General features: G+C 49.2%; 1 protein-coding gene across 3 annotated transcripts in view; it reads right to left on the bottom strand.

The window, feature by feature from the left end:
- Positions 1-27421, bottom strand: part of DTX3L (deltex E3 ubiquitin ligase 3L) — a 239745-nt gene that overhangs the window by 186881 nt on the left and 25443 nt on the right. For all 3 annotated transcript variants that reach the window (XM_078682421.1, XM_078682422.1, XM_078682420.1), the window contains exon 3: positions 10655-10871. In XM_078682421.1, the coding sequence (XP_078538547.1) occupies positions 10655-10756 (102 nt within the window). In that variant the 5' untranslated portion in view covers positions 10757-10871. The remainder of the gene's footprint in view (positions 1-10654; positions 10872-27421) is intronic.

Raw genomic sequence — 27421 nt, 5'->3', positions numbered from 1 at the left:
CATGGGCAAATGATATCGAACGTATACAGTATAACGTTTTCCACATAAAATGCAAATATTAAAACTTAAATACTAGACAACTGACCAGCTTAGCGTATGTACCACATGATGCCTTCATTCAACAACCGCAAGTGATAAACTGCGATTGCATTTCCAATATCGGACATAACTTGTTCATTACAATTCCTCCCTCTGCCACAACACTGTGCCAATGCAATGGTCAACATTTATCCACGATTCAGGATATGTCTGCACTAGCGTTCTAAACGCAACAACAGAGACCATCTGTGGTTCACTAGCACGTGCGGTTCCTCGCACACTTGTCAGGGCCATTTATTAGCTGCATTAATCCCAAGTGCAGAAGCACAATTATTTTCTGCTAATTAGGCGCATCAAGTAGATATTAGGCTACTTGATATTTTTAAATATTTAAACAAAAGCCTAACTCTCCTACAAACAGTAAATCTTCCACGGACCTGTGTGCACTAGGACCTGTGTGCACGGGAGCCGGCCGGCTCCCGTGCACGTTGTTTACGCGGGCGGCACAGTCTGGGCTGCCAGTGACCTGGACTGGCCGAGCAGCCAGCCCATTTAGCATCAGCAAGACACCATCAGACAAGAACCTGCACTCACGCGTACCAGCGGCTATGACTCATCGGCAGCTGAGCACTGCGAATCAGATATGAGAAAAATGTCACAGCAATGCAGCTCCCAGCAGCAGGTCCGAAAAGGGATATGCCAAGTTATCAAAGCGCAGCATCGCACCGGTGGTAAACTAGCAGGTTACAACACTGCTGCTGCAGGCAGGAATTTTACTGAGACAACAAGGCCTACCAGTAACAGATCGCACTCGGGTTTTAACTGGGCATAATTCTGACACACGTGTCCGTTACCCTCTCCTTGGCACTGCACATCCCATATTAAGGTACACCCTCAAATTCCGAGACGAAAACTAACGTGCGCCAACCAACTACTGAAAGCTCCGTATTACGTCAAATGAACCCACCACTAAGCACAATGGCAATAACCTTAAACAAGCCAGGAAATAAGTTGTAAAAAAAAAAAGCTAGGATTTAACATTTTTATTGACGAAGAAGAGATCGAAGAGGAAATGAGAAAAGGCAGGAAGAACAAAAATATGTGCAACGTAAGTTCATGGAAGGTCACAGCAGTTTATTGTTGAAGATTTCTTTTGACGACGTGACACAACGCCCTCTTAAGGCTTGGACGGTTGCTGCCACACTTAATCATATTTTCCTTGGCACTGTAGAAACCTAAACAACTCCAGTAGTAATGCTTACTTGCTGCCGAGACACAAAGCTCACTTTCAACAAGTCCAATAGCAGTAGGCACGTTGAAACCTGTAATTTTCCTTTCTCGGAATGATTAGTGCCTATATGTACAAAATATTAGCTATGCAACTGATCTAAGAGCCATGATATTTATATAAAAAAAAAAAAAATCACGAAAGAATAACCTTGTATATCCTGTCTTCAGCGGATAGGTGATTAACTAATTCTCCGGCAGCGCGGCAGCCGCAGGCAACTCTCGCAGAGCACACAAACGCGCCCGGCACTTCAGAAAGATGCATTACTTAACGAGGCCTGACACGCAAATCGGATTTGCGGCCGGGAGAAAGGAGAGGCGTGACACGCACGAAGGAAGGAAGGGGCGGAGAAACAACGGAGCGGACTGCCGAGTCTGGACACAGGGAGGAACAGGATGAGAGGAGTATAACAGACTTGGCGAGGGGGGCGTCGGGACACATTGACGGTGCCCCCCTTCCACCCCCCGTGATGGAAGCCCTGCGTGTGCCCGGTGAGTGGGGTTGGGAGGGTGTGTGTGTGCGCGTTTGTGTGTGATTGTAAGCCCTGCGTTTGTGTGTGATTGTAAGCCCTGCGTGTGGGGGTGGGTGCGGGGGGGGGGCGGGGGTGGGTGTGCGCGCATGGGAATGTGTGTGCGCATGCGTGACTTTGACATGCTCTCTCAATCACACAGGCAATGGGAGGCAGGGGATGTGCACGGCGCCGTGCGCGGCCTTGAGGGCAAATCTGAGACAGCGAGGCGCGTGCACCAATGCTGTCTCAGATTCCCCCGAAAGTGAAAACAATAGGTCCTTCGCTACGCTCGACCTAAAAAGGCTTTCCCAGATGTTAAATGAACAACATTCAAATGTGTTTGTGTATGTGGCCCTAGAGTTCTCCACATCATTGTAGCCATGTTGGACAGGCCCCATGAAGGGCTCGCTCCCTCCCCGCATGACAGGGCCCTGGTACCGGCGCTCCAGGTGCTACCCGCAGAAGCAACCCGCAACCCGTCCCCCATGGGACGTCTGCTCCCGGGAATCCCTGGGTCCCTGGCCTGGGCCACCGTCAGCACCCTTGCCCGGGCCAGCCGCCATCTTGGACACTGCGCCACGAGGCCGCGTGGCCTCAGCTCGACCCCCAACCCCGGGCCTGGCCAGGCCCCGACATCCCGGCACCACCCTCCACCCAGGAGGTGAACGGACCACTTGGCAGGTCAATGGGAGTAAGAAGTGTCGATGGCTCTCTCCCGCCAGGTGCCGATCACCCCCAGCCTCCCCGGGCGCTGGCTCCACCCCCCTGCTGGGTGTCTGGACTCCCTCATCCCGGACCTCCCGACCTCCAAGAGCGAGGGTCCGGACATCAAAGAGCGCCAGACCTATAACTGAGGCAGCCCCAGAACAGGAAGGCAGTTGTATCCTGGAGTCGAGAGACACCGAGAAGAACTCATCCTTGACGGACTGCTGGCGCTGCCGCAGCCCTGCCTTGTGAACTATTGTCCTGCCTGCTGGCGCCGCCGCGGCCTTCTGCAACCTTCATCCTCGTGGGACCTGCTGGCGCGGCCCGTTGTAACCGTCATCCTCGTGGGACCTGCTGGCGCTGCCGCGGCCTGTTGTAACCGTCATCCTCGTTGGAACCTGCTGGCGCTGCCGCGGCCCGTTGCCACCTACGACCTCTTCGGGACCTGCTGGCGCTGCCGCGGTCTGACCCGTCCGAACGCCGAGCTCGAGGATTGTGAGCTACCACCGTTTCACCTCAGTACCTGTAGGTACCAAGACTGTCCCGCTACCCCCTTTCCCTAATAGAGACTAGAATTGAGAGGATCATCGTGTCCTGATCTCCTTGTATCGTACCACCTTACTCAAAGAATTGCCTATAAAAGGTGTTAAGCTGATCTTCGTGTGGTGTCCATCTGTGGGGGGGAAGTTACTTGTCTGTACGATCGCTGGAGACGGCCCTCACCGGAGGCCTCTCCCCTTGTGCTCGGCCGACCCTCCAGGTCCCCGTCTAACATTGGTGGCCAGCGGCGCGATCCGAACCAACGCGTACCGTACAGATAGTAACTCACCCTACGACTAAACCACAATGACGACCAAAGAGAGCGGATCTGCAGAGAAGTTCCAGATGGAAAAGCTGGAAGAATACAGCCACCGAGAGCTAAAACAATTTTGCATGGACTTAGGCATTGCTACCACCGGGCTAAGCACAAAAGAAGACTTCAAAAACGCCCTAGAGGCCTGGACAAAGACGAATACCGCCACACCCCGGGACCTCGAAGCCCCGGAAATCAACACCACCCTGACGGAAGAACGGAGAACAGGTCCCTCCCGAGAAGAGATCCAGGAGTGGGAAAAAAATAGACTACACGAGTTAGAATTGGCACGGCTCAAATTAGACGGAGAATTGAAGCTGGTGGAACAAAAAATAAACTTAGAACACTTACGGCTCAGAGAAGAGCGAGAGGAAAAACAGAGACAGAGGGATCTCGAAGAAAAAAGACTGGCATACGAACACGAGTGCAAACTAGCAGAGATAGAAATACGCAAACTGAACAAAAACCTAGGGGTGCCCGAGCCACCGCGCTCCCCGGGTACTACCGAACAGAAGGTCCACATCCCCAAGGATGTGGTCCGAGAATACCACCGGAACGACGACATACAGCAGTGGTTCAAGGCCTACGAGATCGCCATGACGGCCCACCGGATCGCTCGAAGTGACTGGGGAGCCGGGCTATGGGGAAGATTCGTCAATGAGGGTCGTGATGCCCTGCTGCAGCTTCCGGACCATAAAATGACGTCCTATGACCACAGGAAGGCCGCCCTCCTCAGTCGATATGGGCTTACGCCCGAAATGTACCGCCAGAGGTTCCGCAACTGCACCCGGATCCCAGGTACAACTTGGTTGGAATACGTAAACTATTTCAGTCGAGCCTTCGAGGGGTGGATCAAGGGTAGCAACGTAACCACCTACGAACAACTCTTCAATCTCATTGTGTGGGAGCACCTCTCCAACAACTGTTTCGTCGAGCTCAGGCAGCACCTCCTAGACAGTAAATTGACTGAACCACGGCAGCTCGCCACCGAGGCTGACCGGTGGGAGAGCACCCGAGTGGCCCGGAGTGGGCCGAATGAGCAGAACAGAACCAACCAAGGGCATCATCGTCCCCGAGGAGGAGGAGGAGGACAGGGCCGGGGCAGAGACGCTGTCCCGGCCACTCCCGCTAACACCACCCCGCCCCCAGCCGGCCGGGGAAACCCCCGATGCGCCCGGGGTTCCGAGCCAACGTTACATGTCACCGATGCCAGCGAGTCGGCCACTATGCCAGTGACCCGACCTGCCCGAAGAACCAGACTCCCGGGCCCCGCCAGGTGGCGGCCGCCGCCCTAGGAGAAGAACAAGTCTCCAAAGACCCTGAAGCATACGAGTCGGAGCAGTTCGAGTGGAAACCTGCCGCCATGACCCTGGCCTGCCTAGGGGGAAGAGACATGGTCCCACGGACTCCCCTGCCAGCCAACACTCGGAAGTACAGCCAATGGGTGAGCATAAATGGGCGCAAGGCCGAAGCCCTGCGTGACACCGGGGCCAGTGTGACGGCCGTCCGTTGTCACCTGGTGACCCCAGACCAAATCCTGCCAAACGTTCTTTGCCCCGTCCGATCGGCAGACAATTCGGAGAGCCTGTGTCGGATGGCCTGCGTCCCCTTCGAATGGGGAGGAGTGTCCGGCATGCTAAAAGTAACTGTCCGCGACGATGCCCCCGTGGACTGCCTCCTGGGGAACGATCTCGAGAGCTCCCCGTGGGCAGCTGTTGAAAGAAGAGAGCATCTGGGGATGTTGGGTCTCCCGGACTGGGCGTGCGTGACCACCCGGTCCATGGCCACCCGCACCATCCCTAGACCGGAAGAACCCGAGTGGTCAGCACCTCCTCCCCCGATCGCTCCAGAAGAAGACTCCATCCATACCGACCACCCGGAACCAACCCCAGAAGGGTCCGCACAGCCCCACGAACTTCCCGACCTGGCTCAGTGGCGTCAAGAAGGGGGGCCCACCCAAGAACAATTCCGGCAGGAGCAAAAGACCTGTCCCTCCCTCGAGGGACTGCGACAGCAGGCGCTCGCCCAGGGCCAAGGAGACACCACCGGGGCCCACTGGGTTTATTGGGACAATGATCTCTTGTACAGCGAGCAAAGAATCGCAGAGCTGGGGGCCGGTCGAGTGCTGGTGGTGCCCCTCCACTTCAGAGACTTCCTGTTGAACTTGGCCCATGATGTCCCCCTGGCTGGGCACCTGGGGCAAGACAAAACCTACCACCGCCTGGTGACTCACTTTTTCTGGCCCAAAATGAGAAATGACGTCTCCAACCACTGCCGGTCCTGCCCGACCTGCCAGGCCAGCGGGAAGAGCGGCCGCAAACTCAAGGCACCCCTACAACCATTCCCCGTGGTGACCACCCCGTTCGAAAGGGTGGGAATAGACATTGTGGGGCCCCTGGACCCCCGAACAGCACAAGGGCATCGCTTCATCCTGGTCCTGGTGGACCACGCCACCCGCTATCCTGAGGCGGTCCCCCTTCGTACTGTAACAGCCCCAGTAGTGGGTCGAGCCTTAATGGGGATCTTTTCTCGAGTGGGCTTCCCCTGGGAAGTCGTCAGCGACAGGGGTACGAACTTCATTTCAAAGTATATGAAATCCCTCTGGCAGCAGTGCGGGGTCACTTACCGATTCACAACCCCGTATCACCCCCAGGGAAACGGACTGGTTGAGCGGTTCAACCGCACTCTCAAGGGGATGATCATGGGGCTAGAAGAACCCCTACGCCGCCAGTGGGACGTGCTACTACCGTGCCTCCTCTTCGCCTACCGAGAAGTCCCCCAGAAGTCCCTCGGCTTCAGCCCCTTCGAACTCCTGTACGGACACCCCGTTCGCGGGCCTCTCAGCCTAGTGAAGGAGGAATGGGAAATGGCCCCCCTAAAAACCCCTCCAGACGTCTACAAGTACCTCCTGACCCTCCGCAATCAGACCCGGCGATTCAGGGAGATCGCCAAAGCCAATCTTGAGGCCAGTCAAGAGGACATGAAGAAGTGGTACGATCAACATGCCTCCTCCATCGAGTTTGAACCGGGTCAGCAGGTATGGGTGATGTCCCCCATCGAACCGTGTGCCTTGCAGGACAAATGGACGGGGCCCTTCAAGGTGATCGAGCGCAAGAGCCCCGTCACCTATCTCATCGACCTGGAGTCCCCCCGGAACCCCCTCCGGGTTCTCCACGCCAACAGACAAACCACACTTCGCGCGCTCAGAGCTCAGCCTGCTGTTGGCTACCGACAGTGGCGCAGAAGGAGACTCCGAGCCCCTCCCTGACCTACTGAGGACCCGTGAAAGAGATGGTTCGGTGGACGGGGTCCGACTCTCCGAGGCCCTGACCCCGGAGCAGCGTCAAGATTGTCGGGCCCTCCTGCTGCCGTTCGCAAACCTGTTTTCTCTCACACCCGGAGTCACCTCCTGGTGCCTGCACGACGTGGACACTGGGGACAGTCCTCCTGTCCGACACCGGGCGTACCGAGTACCGGATCGGGTACGTACCTGCATCCAAGAAGAAGTCTCCAAGATGCTCGCCCTCGGAGTCATCGAACCTTCGGACAGTCCCTGGGCCAGCCCGGTCGTACTGGTCCCCAAGGCCGCGGCCCCGGGCACCACACCTGAGCTCCGATTCTGCATCGACTATCGGGGTCTGAACGCGGTCACCCGAACCGACGCTCACCCTATCCCCCGAGCAGATGAACTAGTCGACCGCATGGGGGCAGCCCGCTACCTAAGCATCTTCGACCTGACAGCGGGCTACTGGCAGATCGGCCTGTAAATGTAAATGTATTTCGATTTATATAGCGCACGAATCACCCAGGGGTCTCAAGGCGCTTGCTTAGGGAACCCGTCCTGGTATTCCCCTGTGAGATACCCCGGCAGGGTATTCACAAGGTGAAAGCCAGGCATCCCGCCGCGAGGGGCCGTAGTGGAGATTAAGCAAGCTATTGCCCAGAGTCACAGAGTGTGACCCCGTGAGTCGAGTAGGCACCGGAGCGAGAATTGTCGAGTCCGTGGAATTTTTGAGCCCGAGACCCGCCGAGGCGGGGAATCGAACCCTGGTCCACGGCTGATCTCAGCTTCCGGGTCTGCCGCCTCTAACCACTGAGCCACGCTTCTCCACTCACCCCCAGGGCCCAAGAACGTTCCGCTTTCTCCACCCCGGATGGGCACTACCATTTCAGAGTGATGCCATTCGGCATGAAAAACGCTCCAGCCACTTTTCAAAGACTGGTGAACCAGGTATTGGCGGGCCTCGAAGAATTCAGCGCCGCCTACCTGGACGACATCGCGGTATACAGCCGCCACTGGACAGACCACCTCCACCACCTCCGAGAGGTCCTGCAGGCCCTCCAACAGGCCGGCCTCACAATAAAGGCCAGCAAGTGCCAAATCGGCCAGGGGTCCGTGACCTACCTCGGACACCAAGTGGGGATCGGTCTGGTGGCCCCCCTCCAACTCAAGGTAGCTGCCATTCAGTCCTGGCAACCCCCCGAAACACAAATCGAGGTCCGGGCCTTTCTGGGGCTCACCGGATACTACCGGCGGTTCGTGAAGGACTATGGCAGCATTGTGGGGCCCCTCACGGAACTCACGTCTAAGAACCACCCAAAAAGAGTCAACTGGACTCCCGACTGTCAAGCGGCCTTCGAGAAGCTGAAGGCCGCCATGTGCACCGCTCCTGTGCTCCAGGCCCCCGACTACAGCCGCGAGTTCATCGTTCAGACCGATGCCTCCGACCATGGTATTGGGGCCGTCCTCTCCCAACTGAACCCCGAGGGAGTCGACCAACCAGTGGCCTTCATCAGCAGACGCCTACTGCCCCGAGAACAGCGCTGGAGAACTATTGAGCGGGAGGCCTCCGCCGTAGTGTGGGCCCTCAAGAAGCTCCGGCCTTACCTCTTCAGAACTCACTTCCGGGTACAAACAGATCATCGGCCCCTGCAATGGCTAATGCAAATGCGGGGGGAGAATCCCAAACTATTGCGGTGGTCCATCTCCCTGCAGGGGATGGACTTCACTGTAGAGCATCGCCCTGGTCAAGACCACGCCAACGCGGACGGCCTGTCCCGCTTTTTCCGCCTCGACGAGGAAAGTCCCCAAGAGGATGGGTGACTCTCCCCGCCTTCAGCTGGGGGGGGGGACGCATGTTGGACAGGCCCCATGAAGGGCTCGGTCCCTCCCCGCATGACAGGGCCCTGGTACCGGCCCTCCAGGTGCTACCCGCAGAAGCAACCCGCAACCCGTCCCCCATGGGACGTCTGCTCCCGGGAATCCCTGGGTCCCTGGCCTGGGCCACCGTCAGCACCCTTGCCCGGGCCAGCCGCCATCTTGGACACTGCGCCACGAGGCCGCGTGGCCTCAGCTCGACCCCAACCCCGGGCCTGGCCAGGCCCCGACATCCCGGCACCACCCTCCACCCAGGAGGTGAACGGACCACTTGGCAGGTCAATGGGAGTAAGAAGTGTCGATGGCTCTCTCCCGCCAGGTGCCGATCACCCCCAGCCTCCCCGGGCGCTGGCTCCACCCCCCTGCTGGGTGTCTGGACTCCCTCATCCCGGACCTCCCGACCTCCAAGAGCGAGGGTCCGGACATCAAAGAGCGCCAGACCTATAACTGAGGCAGCCCCAGAACAGGAAGGCAGTTGTATCCTGGAGTCGAGAGACACCGAGAAGAACTCATCCTTGACGGACTGCTGGCGCTGCCGCAGCCCTGCCTTGTGAACTATTGTCCTGCCTGCTGGCGCCGCCGCGGCCTTCTGCAACCTTCATCCTCGTGGGACCTGCTGGCGCTGCCGCGGCCCGTTGTAACCGTCATCCTCGTGGGACCTGCTGGCGCTGCCGCGGCCCGTTGTAACGGTCATCCTCGTTGGGACCTGCTGGTGCTGCCGCGGCCCGTTGCCACCTACGACCTCTTCGGGACCTGCTGGCGCTGCCGCGGTCTGACCCGTCCGAACGCCGAGCTCGAGGATTGTGAGCTACCACCGTTTCATCTCAGTACCTGTAGGTACCAAGACTGTCCCGCTACCCCCTTTCCCTAATAGAGACTAGAATTGAGAGGATCATCGTGTCCTGATCTCCTTGTATCGTACCACCTTACTCAAAGAATTGCCTATAAAAGGTGTTAAGCTGATCTTCGTGTGGTGTCCATCTGTGGGGGGGAAGTTACTTGTCTGTACGATCGCTGGAGACGGCCCTCACCGGAGGCCTCTCCCCTTGTGCTCGGCCGACCCTCCAGGTCCCCGTCTAACAGTAGCTTTCTGCAAAAACACAGATCTGAAAATTAACCAAGCCTAATCTACAATCTATCCAAAAAGAGGCAGTCACTAGAGCTTAGATGTTTTATAAAATTGCTGGTGACCAAACAGGGGCTGAAATATTTAGGGATGTGCACAACTGAAAACAAGACCATCATTTGGCAGAGAAATATTCACCCCCACTTTGTTAAACTGTGGAGTGAGATAACATTCTGTTCCTCTCCTTTTATTATTGTTATGCAGTGCCATTGCATTTAACGTGAGATCCTGACCTGCGAACTTCAGAACTTTCCATTTGAAACTACAAACTCTCTACATAGCTCAAGTACATGCTATGCAATTTCCTCTGGAAAAAGACACCCCAAGAAGAGCTTTAATAAACTGTTTCATGTCCATCTAAGAGGGAGGGGTGGCAGATGTAAATAATAGCTCATAGTAAAGGGCGACACGCCTATTCATAATTAACGAGTGGAATGATGACACACTTGGATGCCCTGCACTTGACACTGAGGGGATCCCTGGTAGGCACGCTCATGATGCACATACTATATGGAGTTAGCATTAAGACACACCTCCCTCTTGCAATGCAGATTTTCTTCGAAATAAGGTATAACACGCTCAAAGATTTGGGTTGGAAGCGCAGGTTAACTGTTGAAACTCCCCCCTAGGAGAAAGTTTGGGTCAGGTGTCAGCTTTGCAAGGTTATCTGGACTGGTAAACGATAGGGGTGACCAAACCTAGGGATGAAATGGCAGGAACAATGTAATGATATACAGGAGGAATATAAACTCTATAAGAACCAGCTCTTCTGATACCTTTAAAGGAGCCATGGAATACCCCCATCTACATATAATTTACCCGAACTTTTAGAATTTAACCCCTCATAAGACAACTGAACATAAAATATCCCAGGTATACCGATTCTTAGTAACTAACATCCCAGACTCTTTCAATAGGCTGAGAGAAAATTCATTACCTATTTGGAAATTGCATTATGACTTCTGTAAACTTACCTTATCAGTCAAAAGGTCATTGATGGACCCATGATGTTTCTCTATGCCTTTGTTGGTCAAATCATAGGAAGCCTTTGGCTTGCCATTATAGTTTCCATCCATCTTAGACCGAAAGCAATGATGCTCAATTCTAAAAGATTCATCAATTTCAGTTCATGGCCTTCGCCTTCATGGTGTCTCTCTTCATGGTGTGTGCATGATATCACAACCTTGTTATCTAAAAAGAAAGTGGTCTGAAAGTTAAACAGAGGTTCTAATAAAATTAAACAGTGAAAAGACACAGCATAAAGCTTTAAGATAAAAATCAACAAGCACGAAACAGTAACACTGGTCACCTTTGTAGCGGCCCTAGTCTTTGCCCTAGCTATCATACATTACCAACACATAGGACTATAGCTAAAATCCCACCAAAACAAGAGAACACAAGATCTAATACTGTAATAATTCTCGTTTTTACTCTACAAGTAAAATAATTGTGAAAACGTTATACGTAATTTAGGACAAATTATCCCATCACTTTAAAAGAAATTACTTTGCTTACATGTGTATACTATTGACACGTTTTGCTTCTTCTCCCACTGACATTGCATAACTAAAATATTTGTAGGTGCTTTGGAGAAGGTAGAAGTGACATATGAGAGAGTGATTACAGTTTTTATCAAGAACATTTAACAATCACAGACAACTACTGAGTTGCAGATTATAATTAATTTTTATTGGGTAGCGACCACGCAGCAATTCATATGGTAAAGTCTAATGAATAAAAAATGGGTATGATGGAAACCTATGAATTGTTTAAATGTGCCCTAGATACTGAGTTTAGGAAAGCATCCCAGGCACAAAGGGCTCTCATCTAGAATGTGCCTCTCTTCGGCTTGCTATCACCGGGGAGCCAGTGTTAAGATGGGGAGACAGTTGGTCGTGGGTGGCACCCTACTGCAGGGATAGACAGACATTCCAGTACCTGGAGGCTTGAGTGTAGCAAGCCCATAGGGATGTCAGATTTGTAAGGCATGAAGGGCCTGAGAGCTTCAGTACGGGAGTCTAAGTATCTTGAGCCTTAGTCTTTGCATTATCTGGAGCCACAGTATCCGGAGCAAACACACCCACCTGAGATAGCGCTGCCCTGTGTTATAAAGTGGAATGAGCAGCTCGTCTTGAGAAAGGCGACGGATACATTTAGGGAGTCGCAGGATTGCATTCACTTGCCAAGACCATGCATACAACTGGAGTCAAATCTAGGGCTGGGAAAACAACTGGGTGGGTCTCAAAAAACAAACAAATGACGAATTTCTATGCTGGATGGCGAACCCAGTAAAGCCCCTGTGGGAACCTTAAACACAAGCAGTAATTACAATAATACACAAGAAAACTTCAGTATTAAACCATGCAGTTCTAATAAAGTAATTCCTTGCACACATGTCCAACTTCTGCTTTCGCCAATCCAGGTCAATAATGTATTGATGACCCCCAGAAGAACTCACATCCCTTTCTTGTGAAAGGGAAGAAATCATATCAAATCTCAACCACTACGCTCACAATTCTAAGAGATCCATTACTGATCAGTTCATTATTGTATTCTCATGATAATTATATGACAAGCCCTGCGCCTAAGCAATACGATCACCTCACAAATCAGGCCCTCCTACTTCCTCTACTTCGAAATCAATTGACTTACAGAAACATATCTCTATGTAAGGAAAAGGGAAGTTTCTTTTGCCATTTGCAGGAGCATGGTGCCCATGGAAGCTCAACAACGTACCCACGCAAGTCATCTCAGCAAATAGTCCAGTGAAAAAATCCCCAACCTGAGAATTGACAGCTTTGCCTTTTCTTTATAAAACATAAAACACCATGCAACAGACGTAACTCAATTGGACCAATGTTGAGAATTTGGTCGGACTCTTTTCCTCTTGAAGATGATGGCTTCAAGGGCACGGAATCACATAATGACCCAGTCATTTCACTAATTCCCACTCACAAGACAGACCGCCTAGTAATGGACGCCGACGGGCTAAAATTTTCTACTGAGGATGACAAAACTCAAATTAGAACCATTGAAGAATTTGATACCCCACTTGCACAACAAGGTTTGGGAAACGTGAAAGCTATGTGCAGAACAATTAACATCATAGCAGGAATATTATCAGAAATTGATTGTTTCGAAAATCTTAAATGGCCATAAACCACACTGATTGGAGAATGTTTGCAATGGAAGAAGCGTAAAAAAATAATCTTACACTACCCAGCCGACCAAGGAGAGACAAGTACCTGTTCACCTATCCTTAAGAATTGTCAGAGGTACCAAAAAAAAAACAAAAGCCTTGTTAGAAATGGGATTTCTGGTTGGCTAAGGCTTGCGCCAAAGCCAGGCAGAAACCACCATTCCTAAGTCAGGGTAAGGAAGTCACCCGCCAAGATAACCCCTGCTCACCCTCTTGGTAGTGTGGCACGAGCAGTCAGGCTTATCTCAGAGGCGATGTGTAAAGCATTTGCGCACGCACCCACCAGCAACAACATCCCAGGCCCCCCACAAAAGGAACTCCACACAAGGTATATGTAAAAATAGCCTTTGTATTACAAAACACATTATATAAAACCACACACTTTACAATGTGCCAACAGGCATGGTCAGATTTTACAGGGGATATGTACAGGACAGTGCCACATGGACCACTGTCAGGAATAGGCACTTTTATCATTAGAATACTTGTTAGAATTAGCACTTAGACATAGAATATAAAATCACTGTAGCACAAAATAGAACATAGAGCACACAACCAGTAATCACTGGTAAGAGGTAAGTACCACCTACGCAACCCTAACCACCTTAGGAGAATGCCACGCAGGGAATCAGGACCTCACTAGCAACACCTGTACTAGAAAGAACAACCACCTTAGTATCACTATACATTTAGAGGTATAAACATGAGAACATTACACATGATGCATCACAACATTCAGGGGTGAAGGGGAAGAAAACACATGATGCATAAACATACATTCAGCGGTGTAAGGAAAGCAACTTTGTACATGATGCATAAGAACACATTCAGAGGTACCAGAACACAGGGTGCGCAAAATATACAACACACAGTACATTTCCTAGCACCATAAGCAGCACATAAATCACATTTAAAGTCCAGGTTGCGCCACTGCGCCAGAACCTAAACATAGCAGCTGCCCACTACTTGCTGGGCAACTGAGGGACAAGAACAGGGCCTAAACGTTGCAGCTGGCACTAAGTGCTGCGCAGCTGGGGAAGGCCAGGGTAGGGATGAAGGAGTGGGACTCACTCCTAAGTCCAAAGACATAGTCCCCTAGAATGAAAAACCTAAACGGTGCAGCTGCCCACGAATTGCTGGGCAACTGGGGATCAAGAACTGAGACAGGGCTCTCACTAGCCCTCTTGACAAAGACTGAGCCATAGGTTGGAGCCATCAGGCTCTGGGAATACCTGTGGCGCACTTTTAGAGCCCTCTAGGCTCTGGAACAGCTGAGGGGCATTGGAGCCACACGGGGCTCTAAAAATTACTGGGGCCCTCAGTGCCACGGAGCTCTGTAATGAAGTCTTGCCGCCAGGAGCCCACTGACTCGTTAAAGAAATAAATGCCCCCATGCCCCATCACGGGACTTTCAAACAAATACGAGTCATCGCTAACATGCGGCATGTGTGAGCCCTTGGGCTCTCAAAATAACGGGGGGGGGGCCTCTGGAGCCATCCTGCTCCTCAAACAAACAAATTTCCCATAGTTGAGCAGCCCCACTGTCAAGCGGGGGCTGCTTAAGAACACAGGGACTCCAGCGCGTGGGGCCTCAATTTGGGGCTCTCTCCTTCCCCGCCCTCCTCCTAGGCAGCTATACTCACCGGCTGCTTCTCCGGGGAGGGGGTGCACCACGCTTCACCCGGTCTCCCATCTCGGGACCGGGACTTCAGGAGGCGGAGCCCTCGTGGCTCCGGGCGGACTCCTAGGCCGGGGCTCCCTCCATTACATGGGAGTTCCGCAACACAGGTGCTGCGCTTTGCTGGCTGCCCGGGGGCTCTCCCTAATTCAGGGGAGCCCCGGGCGGCCATCACTCGGCCTGCTTCACTTTCCTGGCGGCGGGCGGGACTTCCTGCCGGATCGCAGGCCCTGCCCACGTCCCGGCCAAAGGTGCTTGACTTCCGGTTTCACGGAGCTGGGCTGCGGCTGTGATTTCTTTCCTCGGGGGCAATACGAGGGGTAGGCTCCCTCTAGCACAAACATAAAGGCAGAAGCGGGTTGGCACCCTTACGAAACAATTAAATAAACAGGGTGGCACCCGTAAAGGAAAATAATTAAATAAGCGGGAAGCCATTTCGGGGGATCCCCACACCAGGGGAATCTCCTCAAGTAAGAGGGCAGCATCGCGCTGCCAATAATAATATGCAACGAGAAGGGGAAGGCTCCCTCAGCAACAGGGCAATTTAAAATAAAGCGCTTCCCAGGCGCTAGGGGAAAGGGGTCCCAGTAACAAGCAGGGGATCCCAGAAAAAGGTCGCCAGGGCAAGGAGAAAGTCTCCCAGCCATCCTCAGGCCAGGCAGAAGGGTCCAAAAGAAGTCCTCCAGGTATCCAGGGGCTGGGCAGGGCCCGGGAGGCAAGCCTTCCCCTGGGCCCAAGCAGCAGCACGCCCCTGGTTGATTCCAGTCAGAAACAAGAACATTTTACAAGAGGTCACAGCCTCTTTTTATACACAAAAATCCCTTTGTCTAAAGGTGCAGGGTGGGGGCAAAACCAGGCGCAGCTGGTTTGGGAGCACTCTTGATGGGCTCAGCCCCTCTCACTATTCACTGGCCAGGCTAGGGTCATTAGACGCACCACAGGGGGCGGAGCCAGCATTGTGTGGGGAAATCCCAGCCCTACTCAGGTCCCAGGTATACTCCTCCCTCACATCACTCATGCTAATCTCAACACTCACCACCGGGGCAGACCCATCATGACTCATGGAGCCAGGCTCATCAGCCAGCTCCAGCCAATCACAAGCCAGACACAAATTACACAAACATGCCAACTTCTAGAAGTGGCACTTCCATACTATACACAATCACGCCGCATACATCATTGTGCAGCATTTAATCACACGAGTCCGCACATACCAACCTCGCATCTGCAATCCCCACGCATCAGGAACTACCAGGGACACACACATTCCCCATGCATTCCTATGGGAGGGCAGGCCAATCTCACACACGCACTCAGGGAGCGCACGCACTTAACACTGCGCCACAGTGTCAAAGTGCGCAAAGACCAGAAATCACTATAATTATTTAATAATCCCAGGCAAAAAGTTCAGGGGTGAACCTGCCAGAAGGTCCAAGTCCAACAAACCTCTATTCTAGTAGACTGCAAGATGAAACTAGCAAAAGAAGGTTTGGAAGTCCCAGACATGTTGTGAAAACTTTAAAAAACATAAAAGCATAACACAACAGAGCACAGCAGAAAGAGTTACATTGTCATGCGTGGTAAAAGAACAGTGCAGGCCAAAACCTCGTGCAGACAAGAGAGGGGTGAAGAGCTCACTAGAAGACGAAATAGAATGAATAATTTGAAAGTGTTGCAGTCAAATGCCAACTAGTGTTTCATAAACTAGAAGCAATTTATGGCCTTAGGACACCGAGGCACAGGCACGTGTTTTGTGTTCCCAAATAGACAATCTTGATTAGACAATAAGAGCACGAGATTTAATTAGTTTGAGGAATTAATTAGTCAAGAACACACAGAGTCTTAGGTGTACATTGATAAAGCACAAATGCCCCATAAATTGTTTTTACAGCAGACTATTAGGACACCACCACACGGACAGATATTCCTCAAGAGTATTGATTATTTAATGACGCTCAGCTATTCTTTGGGACCATTCTGATGTTTGTTCAGGCTAAGGGAACAGCTTGATGGCTACAGATCACTCTGTGAGAACTTTTGAAAAGTATTAATTCTACAATTGACGGATTGAATGCCATGAAGGAATAGCTGCGGGCTATGAGAATCATGGTAATGAAGCACCGCTATGTACTGGACCTTATGACAGCCATGCAAGGAGCGGTATGCGCCAAAATTGACACTGCTGTGTTGCACTTTCATTCCAGCAAAAGATGCGGATAGCAGAACTTTATCAGATGCCATACAGACACTGCATAATCTACAGAAGAAAATGGTGGACGAAGGAGGTGCCCCAGTTAATTGGTTTAGCATGTGATGTAATTTCTGCCATCCTGGATGTCAGGACTGTTAGAAGCAGTGTTGTTAACTATTGTTGTCCTGATTTTAATTTATTGTGCTGTTCAGTGAGTTCTAGTGTGCTGCAAAAGAACAGGAACAAAGGCAGTAGGGATGTTTCCAGTTAGGACAGCAGCACAAGTAGTAGATTTTCAGGGTAACATATATAATCTAGTACCTAGTGCAAACCAAGATTTAGATCCAGCACTTGAAATATCAACTAGAGGAGGGAATGCTGTGGAAAATGTAAACAGTAAAAAGCAAAACGCAACAGCAGAAAGCGGTACACAGTTATACGTGGTTAAAGAATAGTGCAGGCCAAACCCTCGTGCTGACATGAGAGGTGAGGAGTTCACATTAGGACGTAATAGAATAAATTGATTTATTTATTTATTTATTTAAAAGGTTTTATATAGCGCTGCTGGACCCAAGAGTATCAGAGCACTTTACATGGTAAATAAACATGTTAAAATACAATATACAATTGACAATGAGCAGAAAAATTCAAACAAGATAAAAAACATTGCGTTAAATGAGTGAAGGGGGCAAAGGAACAGAGGGAGATTAGAGAGAGAGCGGGTGTGAAGTAAATGACAGTGAGTGGAAAAGGGGGAGAGGGGTTGGGCAAATCAGAGCAGAGAGGTAATGAGCAGGGCCAAAGTCAGTAACATTAAGAACCCCAATATTTATTGAGGAGGAGAACTTTAAGTCTTTTTTTGAAGAGAGGGTAAGAGGGGTTGCAGCGAAGATCTTTGGGGAGTGAATTCCAAATCGTAGGAGCATTACCAGAGAATGCACGTGATTGGGTCTTATTACATTTTAGTCTAGGAGGGATAAGGACAAAGGAGTTAGTGCTCCTCAGGGACCTGGAGCACCCTGCTTTTTGTAGTTTGCTTGAAAGGTAAGAAGGGGTGTTTTGGTGAAGAGCTTTGGCGTGATGCAGGCAATCTTGTAGGTGGATCGACCTTCAATTGGGAGCCAGTTTAGGTTTTTGAGGACAGGAGAGATATGGTCACATTTTTTACAGTCAGAAATAAGTCTGGCAGCTAGGTTGAGAACAGATTTAATCGGTGCTAGGTGGACTTTAGGGGTGCCAGCAAGAGTGGCGTTACCATAGTCCATCCTGGAAAGGACAAGAGATTGGACAACGATTTTGAAATCATCTGCTGGAATGAAGGGTTTAATTTTTTTGAGGTGATGAAGGGAGAAAAGAGCACTTTTGGCTGCATTTTTAATGTGGGGGATGAGATTAAGATTATGATCGATGCTGATACCTAGGGATTTGACAGAGTTAGAGGTGGAGAGGGCAATTAAGTGCTTTGATATCATTGATCCAGAGTTGAATGGGAAGGGAGTTGATTTTGAGAGTGAAAAGGATGATTTCGTTTATTTTAGGATTAAGTTTGAGATGATTAAGATGGAACCATGTTTGGACTTTAATCAGCGTGTCATTAATGTGGAGGATGTCTTTGTGGGATTTGATCCTGTAGTATAGTCGAGTATCGTCGGCATAGAGTTGGTAACTGATTTTGGCTTCTTTGAGAATGAGGGTGAGTGGTTCCATAAAAAGATTGAATAGGGTTGGTGAGAGGATAGACCCTTGAGGGACACCGAGTGAGACAGGTTGAGGTTTGGAGAGGCAATGTCTGAGCTTAATATGTTGTGATCTATTTTGAAGGAACAAGGAGAACCATTTGAGTACAGTGCCTTCAAAGCCAAAGCGATCTTTGAGGGTGTTAAGAAGGGTGGGATGGTGGACAGTATTGAAAGCAGCTGAGAGATCGAGGAGGATTAATAGTGAGGATTTGCCTTTGTCTAAAGAGCGATGAATGTCATCTGTAATATTGAGCATAGCAGTATCGGTGCTGCACCCCTTTCTAAAACCAGATTGAAAAATGTCAAGGAGATTGAAGAACATGATATGGTCATCTAATTGAGACAGGACACATTTTTCAAGGGCTTTAGAGAGGAGGGGAAGGTTTGAGATAGGGCGTAGATTGTTCAGGTCATTACAGTCAGCGGTGGGGTTTTCAAGAATGGGGGAGATTTGACCTAGCTGAAGCGAGGCAGGAACACAGCCAGCGGAAAGTGAGGAGTTGATGATATCGGTCCATAATGGGGCAATGATGTATTTGAGTTCTTGAACTAAATGGGCGGGGAGAGGATGTTTGGAGTGAGAGGATGGTTTGAGTTTAGAAATTATGTTGATGATGGTGGTTTCTGATATTGGACTAAATTCGCTCCATGAGGCCTTGTTTTTAGAAAGGATATCCGTCTGAGATGAGTCAAGATGGGGTAGAGCAGGGATGAGATGGGTCGAGATGTGGGGGAGAGGAGGACAAAAGTGAATTAGGAATGTTCGGGAGGGTGTGTTGGTTGAGGGGAGGTTGGAGACAGAGAGGGGGGAAGAGAAAGATAGTTCGATGTTGTGGACTTTATTCGAAAAGAATCTGGCAATTTCTTCGCATCTTTCCACAGAGGCTGCTAATTTAGGAGGGCCAGAGGAAGTTTGTTTTTTAACGATGTTAAACAGTTCTCTGGGGGCGGTTTCTGGCCTGGTCAAGTTGAGAGAAAGGAGGCCTTTTCGTTGAAGATATGTTTTTTGTAATGGGCTCTGGTGGTTCTCAGGAGAGCCAGGTTGTCAGAGGAGGGATGACTCCTCCAAGCACGTTCTGTTTGTCTGAGGGCCTGTCTTTCATTATTGAGTTCGACATTGAACCAGGACTTAGGACTTGGGAGGGATGTTTTTTTGTTTTTTGAGTTTAATTGGGGGCAATTAGGTCGAGGGCACCAAGAATAGAATTATTGTAATGGTCAGTAAGGTCGTTGGTGCTATGAGAGGGAGGGGGGAGAAGTAAGCGAGTTTTAATTGCGGATTCCAATTCGCCAGGTGGAATAAGGTGAAGGTTGCGAGTGGGTTTCATAGGTAAAGTTCTTATAGGGGCGGGCGAGTAATGGGGTTATTCAGGGTGAAAAGGATAAAGTGGTGATCAGACCAGTCTACAGGAAATATATTAGAGAGAGAGAGGCCAGGTCCTTGCTCGTCACAATAGCATAGAGGGTGGCACATTTGGTGTCAGTAGGGGCATGGCAGAGTTGGGTCAGGTCAGTGATGTCTAAGGTTTCTTTAAATAAGATGACAGTAGGGTCATCCATTTTGTTCCAGTGTATGTTGTAATCACCAAGGAAGAGATTCTTGGAGTGGAAGAGTGATGCTTGAATAATAAGATCGGTCATCTCTACGGTGAAGGAGAGACCATTTCCAGGGGGGTGGTAAATGGTGTGCAGTCGAGTGGTGGGAAAGCCAGGAAAGGAGAGGTCGGCGCAAAGGTAATCAAAAGGACGAGGGGTCTTGGAGCTGGACAAGTGAGATGTCGAGTTCATCCTTAAAGATAAGGGCAAGGCCTCCTCCTATTTGATCAATTCTATCTTTCTTAATGATAGAGTAGCCTGGTGGGATGAGCAAGTCGAGGATAGGAGTGGAGTGGGTGGTGAGCCAAGTTTCAGTTAGGAATGCAATGTCTATGTTTTCACGGAGAATGGTTTCCGCAATCTCAGTTGCGTGGCAGGAGGCGGATCTGCAGTTTATCAACCTGCAGCAGAGGGGAGAGGGAACAGGTAATGGGGTGGGGGGGCCGGGGGGATAGATCTAAGTAGTTGGGGGGGGGGGTCTAGGAGATGTCGGGTGAGGGGGGCTGGGGGGGGGTCTGTTCGTTCCTAAGAGAACTGGGATAGAAGATTGACAGATAGGGGGTAGTGTGCAAGGTTGAAGAGGGAGAGACAGGGGAGTTCCTAGAAAAGTTAGCTACTGAGATTGTATCACGTTGAGGGGGGAGGTCGTGTTGGTATTAAAGGGTGGGACGCTTAAGGAGGGATCTGTGTGTTTGGATCGGGTGGCGTAGTTACAGGGGAGGGGAGGAGTGTCAGTGTTGGTAACAACAATAAGCGGTCTGTTTGTGGGTGGATTGAGATGAGTGTCGATGTGAGACGGTAAGGTGCATTGTGAGGTGGTTGATGCGTGGTCAAGATCTGAGGGATGGGCTTTTAGAAGGAGTGAGATGTCGCTTCTGAGTGAGGAGAGTTCTAAAACGAGGGATGAAAGGAGAAGTTCAACTTTAAGGAGTGTGTGAGTAGGAAAAGAGGAGTGAAGTGCATCAGTTATTTTAAGGAGATTGTTAGGGTTAGAGTTAACAAGGGGGGGATATCCGGGGGAGGAACGGGGGAAAGCCTGGAGGAGGGGGGGGGGGGAGTTATAATGAAGGGGAGGAACATTGTTGGTAGGGGGTATACAGGAGGTAGACGTAGGAGAGGCATTCAATTTAGGAGGCCAGATAGGTGAATGAGGTGGAAAGCCAGTAAGGGTTGGTGTACCTAGTGTATTGTGGATTGTTAGAGGGAACAAGGGAGAGTGAAAGGGGGGTATCGGTGGTTAATCAACAAGAAGCAAGTTATGGTCTTAGCACACTGATGCACCGGCACAAATTTTGTGTTCCAAAATAGACTGAAGCTTGATTAGACAATAGGAGCAGGGGATTTAATTAGTTAAGAACACACAGCAGTCTTAGGTGCACAATGATAAAGAACACATGCCCCTAAAATTATATTTACCACAAATATACATCACATACTTTCACGAGTAGACAAATGCTTTGTTTGTTAAGCATGGTTTGAATTTCAATACAGAATGTGTAAGTGGATTCTGTTAGAGTTTGTGTCACAGGTCTTCGAGTATTTTTCTACTTTCAATCTATAACTATGGAGTCAATTATTATTTGCTGTTTTATAATAGAGCATGGTCTAATTCTGTATAAAAACAGCTACCTGTGCAGCAGTAAATTGCGGTCGGCTGTCTGCCTGTGTAAGGAAGGTCGATCTCCCTGTCACAACAGTAAAGATCTGTCTTTACATTGTCAGGGAGGAGTATGTGTCTTTTCATTTTTTAAAGGTTTTAAGTCACCCTGAAACTGACCGCAAACCTCATGACCTGAGCACCCCAAATGTAACCTTAAAGAAATAGCTCCTAAGTGCACTCCTTTTTCCAGTATCAAAACAGCAAATAGCTTACCTATTGCAGCAATAACAAAGCCAAATTTGCTTATACTGAAAAACTACAAGCTCCTACCTAGAGCAAAGATTAACATTGCAAGAAGACCTTCTATTAAAAGGGCAAAACAAGTAAAAGCAGACAAGGAGAAAGTGGAGAAACTATCACGGCCTACTGTTACGCCAAAAATCGCAAGAACAAACAGAAAACGACTTCTTAGCGCCTCAACTTGCTACAGACCTTGGCAAGACCGAATTCCAAAGAGCACATATCCCAACCAGGCTGCCAATCGGCTAATATTTCCTTCATCAGCACAATCTCAGGTCTTGTGTGAAGAATCATGTACAATCCACATGCCCGTCATAATAGTTTGATTAGTCACAGAGATCCACAACCTGCTGAAACTGCTGCACCAAGAAAAAAAGAATGTACAGCGTTTGGCAACAAAACCACTGACATCCCGACAGGAGGCCAAGAAATGCTGCAATTGCAACTGTGCCGTGCTGGCTGCTTCAACTCACCATTAAACAAGTAGACCAGAGCTAACAGCTTGTATGGGAACAACCAGGAGATAATCCAGAGGCCATCTGTGGTAAAGATGCATATTAAAAAATGTATAGAGTGGTGACCGAACAGAGATTTTGGGACCCCAAAATCCAGGAAGTGGATACCAGCCAATATAACAGGAGCCAGTAGACCGTTGCGACAGAGACAACAGAGTCAATATAGCACTGAAGCTAAAGTATTGACATTTCAGCTCAAGAAAAAATACAATTTTGACCCAAAGTGCATCTAAACCTAACAGAGGCTTCCCACCTGAGCCAAATGTCTATCTTACCACAGAAAAACGTATGTTTGACCCCTAGCATTCCTTATTCGCATCAAGAAACGATTGGCAAGACGCACACTTTCTTCATACCAATGTAACAATCCAGGGGTAAGCACAACATCTTTAATATGGGAAACAGTCTTAAAATGTCACTCCCTGGCATCCAACACGCAGAGGAGCATGAGTCCCATTACCTACTGACAAAAATGTTTGAGCTAAACTGCCAATTTTACATCACTATCAAAGAGTCAGCAAAGTTGCACCAATTTTATTATAGTAGGCTTGATGCTAAGCATCTCCTTAACCCTTCAGTAGATGCCTATAAGGTTAAAAAATCAAAACTCCCAATCCTGATTATGAATTGCTTGGTTAGTAAGTTGGAGCATAGCAGGACTTGGGAAATATTGGAAGACAAAGATTGGTTTGCATAACTAAACCAAGACATCTGCTGAGGTATGGCGATATGGGCCATGAATAATATTGATTTAGATGGCTGTATCGTTTCACATGCCAGCCACTCAAATGATCAAAGGGAGGTCTCGCAATATGGGTAGGGAACATCTTCTCAAACAAAGTGGAAGCAACCTAGACTAACATAAACAATAGTAATTTAACACTTAAAGATGAAGAAAGATCTGGGGGTGCTAGACCAATTTAATTTGTACCTCCCCCATTGCAGGGGCTGGGGGAGGGGGAGGTGGGGGTGAATGGACACTCAAAACTCTTGTTCCGAAAGGACATAGATATGGGCACCCAAAATGAAAGGAATAATAAGGTGCCATCTCACACCAATAGGACTACCTTACTATGGGGCAAATTAATACAAAATGCCCTTTGGTATTGTGGGAACAAACAGTTGCTGAGGTATACTGTGTTCCTCCAATAAGGCAACTAGGACAGGACTAGGATAGTGGCATCAGCTTAATGACCTTTGAGTGGTGCACCGATTCAGATGATCCAAGAAACCTTCATCGAGATAACATAATTGCGAAAGTATTATCAACTATGTCATACTCAGCCTGGAGGATTGGCAGTTGGTCAAAGACATGTCCTTGGTGCAGAGATTAGAAAGCGATCCTAATCAGCTTTCGCTTTCTCTAGCAATGGCCTCCCAATTCGTTGAACTGCCTATGCGGATTACATACATCTGCAATATAGACCTGAATACAAGCATAAACAAGATACATAGAAAAATCTCTCCAAAGTAAACCAAATGACACTTTTTCTAATATAAGATGGAAAGTTCTTAATGCCATCTTTGTTAATTACAAAGCACGACCCAGGGTTTCTATTGATCAAAACATTTTACCTTCTTCTCGAAGCCACAGTTATGAAGGAAAGTTAATGGAGCTGCAACGCCACGCCGAATATGTCATACCTCCGTAGGTATGATGAAGTAATGCTTTACATTTGGAAGATATCTAGCAACCGCCCTTTGAACCAGCCATGCAGTGAGAAAGGTGAAACATCCTTACTAGAAGATAGAATGATGTATAAATAACTTATAAAACCAAAAAAAGTAACCTAAAGGCACAAGGCAAGGAAAGCTCTGCAGGCTGCAATTGATCAAAAATAACTCCAAGAAATTTAGAGTGATAATATGGGGCAGTAAAGGCTCAGACAAGAAATTAGAATCAAACATAAGCCCTGAAAGATGATCTAGCATGGATAAAAACTCAATAAAGAAACATCCCTGAGTGGCACTCGTGACTCTCCAGAAGGACTAATATAATGGGGGCATTTCACTTCCTGATTTATGGGCCTGCTACTGGGCAGCACATCTAATAGTGGTTAAGAAGTGGGGACATCAGCCTGGGAATCGCACTACATCAATTGGGATAAGGGATCAAATAGGTTGCTGACAGCAACTCAAGTGACCGTGGAGGCATACCAGGGGGCGTAAAGACTAATGAAATGGGAAAAGAAACTATCACGAGAAATGCCCTTTTGGGTGGGAACACGCTTAAAAGAATTCAGAACGTTTTTTTTAAAACATACTTTATTGTAGAATACACTTATCACACAGCTTTTGTTGCCTACAACACTGAGGCCGGCAGCTTGAGGAAATATCACATATGTAGACCATACACAGCTGTCTACCAACATCCCGGAGGCTCGGCAGCGAACCTGGCTTTGAGAGAAGCGAGTCAAATAGTGTATTCATGGCATAGAATCAAGATATTGCAAGTATAGCTATAAAATAATTTGTACTGAACAAGTAAACTCCCCCCCCATCCAGCCATGTCAACCGGTATACAGAAATGAAAAATAAAGTCAGCCACAGTGACCATATGTAAACTCTTGCCATCCACCGCATACACCACAGGCCACAGACATCGCGCATCTTCATGAACACATCTCTTTAACAGGACATATACGGTTTTCCATGCTCACCCTGCACTGCTACCCTTTAATCCCCCAATAGGAATGTATTCACGTCGCAGCACTCGTCCGGAGGTCCGAGCCCCCCCCCCGAGCCAGCCAATCCACAAATGGCCCCCAAATATCCAAGGGTATTGATCCGCGGGGCATCAGATACCAATAGTTAGATAATTGATTTTTGCAATACGTGACTGCATTTATCCAACCTGCAACCGTGGGTGGGTGATCTTTTTTCCAATGTATGGCTACTTAGCTTTTAGCAAGCAATAGTAACATAGACGTTAGTTTACGAGAGCCCTTCGGGATGTCTAGCGTGAACCCCAGTAGCGCCACTAGTGGAGTAATCTGTACTTGCCTATCGATAATACTACTAATATGTTTGAGGATTTCCGACCAGTAGAGCGCCACTTGACCACATGACCAAGCCAAATGCACAAATGTGGCGTCCTGAGCCCCACATCTCACATCTGATTGCACGCCCATGCGATGTAACTGTACTGGCTTGCGATATACTCTGTGGAGATAATTAAAATGTACGAGACGTAATCTATAGTTTGGCGAGAGGTGTTCCAGCTGCGAACAGCAAAAGAGCCATTGCTTTTCCGTGATAGAGAGGCCAGCCTCCAACTCCCACTTCGTTCTTAATGTATTAAAAATTATAGGGGACGTGTCTTGAGTAATAGTGTAAATCCGCGTTATCAGTTTGCGAGGGGACGGGTTTGTTAAAACATTTTCCAACGCAGGTAGCGAGGGAGGAGCATTTGGGAATTTGGCATACCGTGCCCTACACGCCGACCTCAGCTTGTAATACAGCAATGTAGTTGAGGCCGAAGGTGGATGCGGATCACATAGTTGTTGAAGGGACAGAAAGGTACCATCCGGGTACATATCTTGGCCAGTTAATAAATTGTGATCTTGTGCTCGCCTAGCCGAGGCTTTATCCATCAGAGGACCATTAAGTGGGTTCCCCTCCAGTGGCATAGACGGCGCAAACAATTCTTTGTGACCTGCCCGCTTTGCTATGTTCCTCCATGCCCAGCGCGTCACATCTACCGTATTTATTTCAGAGTGCGCCCGTTTATATGGGTGATATACTGTCGCATTAAGTGTGGTAGGTGCAGCCATATCTGTCTCAATCGCCACATGGGGTTGGAATGGAGTTGGGTGGTGCCAGAAGTGCAGATACTGGTCTTGTGCACTATAGGAATAAAGCTCAACATCAGGAGCCGCCAGCCCCCCTTAAGAAAACAGAAGGGTCAAAAGCTTCCAGGACACTCTAGGCTGTTTACCTGCCCAAAACAATTCAAGAAAGTTTGTGCAAAGACGTTTAAAGAAATGTGTATTGAGTGACATAGGAAGATTCACATACAAATATAACAACTTCGGAAGTATGACCATTTTCGTTATTGCAATGCGACCGGTCAGTGATAGCGGTAGTCTTTTCCATCTTTGTATTTTACTTTCAATCCAGTCCATCACTTTTCCATAGTTGGCCAGCCATATTTCGTGCGTGGATCTACTAATCCATATACCCAGATATCGTATCTCACCGGCCACCACTGGATGGGAAACTCCGTCTTACACAGAGTGGTATTCTCAGTGAGGGGTAGCAGTACGGATTTTGTCCAATTCATCTGAACCCCAGATCAGTTCCCTCAGGAGGATGTCCAAATTATCGTTAGGGTTCACTAAGTAAAGTGTCATATCGTCGGCATACATCGATAAAAAGCAGCCCCCTGGAAGTAAAGCCAATGCTGCGATGTGTATGATGTTGCCGAAGCCGAGCCGCCAGTGGTTCGGTGGCGATCGCAAACAATAATGGCAACAGCCGGCAACCCTGTCTCGTCCCCCTCGTGATGTCAAAAGGCTTCTAGATTTGCCCGTTTACTCTCACTCTGGCCATTGGTTTAGTGTATATTACTTGGATTTGTTGTAAGAAAAGGGGGCTAAAACCCAGCCGGGTGAGCAGGGCAAACAGGAACCTCCACTCCAAAGAGTCGAATGCTTTTGTAGCGTCCAATAGTGCTGCAACCGCCTGAACATTGGGAGTTAAATAGTGTAGCAGTCCAACTAGGACTCTGAAATTGTGTGCCGTTGATCTACCCGGTATGAACCCAGATTGATCTGGCAGCGCAATTTGAGGAAGCATAGGCTGCAATCCATTGGCCAGAAGTTTGGCATAAATGTTAGCGTCTAGGTTGATTAAGGACAGTGGTTGATAAAGAGTATGGGAAACAGGGGTCCCTACAAGGTTTCAGTAGGGGTATCATGTCAT

The sequence above is a fragment of the Lissotriton helveticus genome, chromosome 3_1 (assembly GCF_964261635.1).
Source record: "Lissotriton helveticus chromosome 3_1, aLisHel1.1, whole genome shotgun sequence".
Taxonomy (NCBI): domain Eukaryota; kingdom Metazoa; phylum Chordata; class Amphibia; order Caudata; family Salamandridae; genus Lissotriton; species Lissotriton helveticus.
Note: the sequence above shows the minus strand (reverse complement) of the source record. Positions and strands in the feature narration are given on the sequence as shown.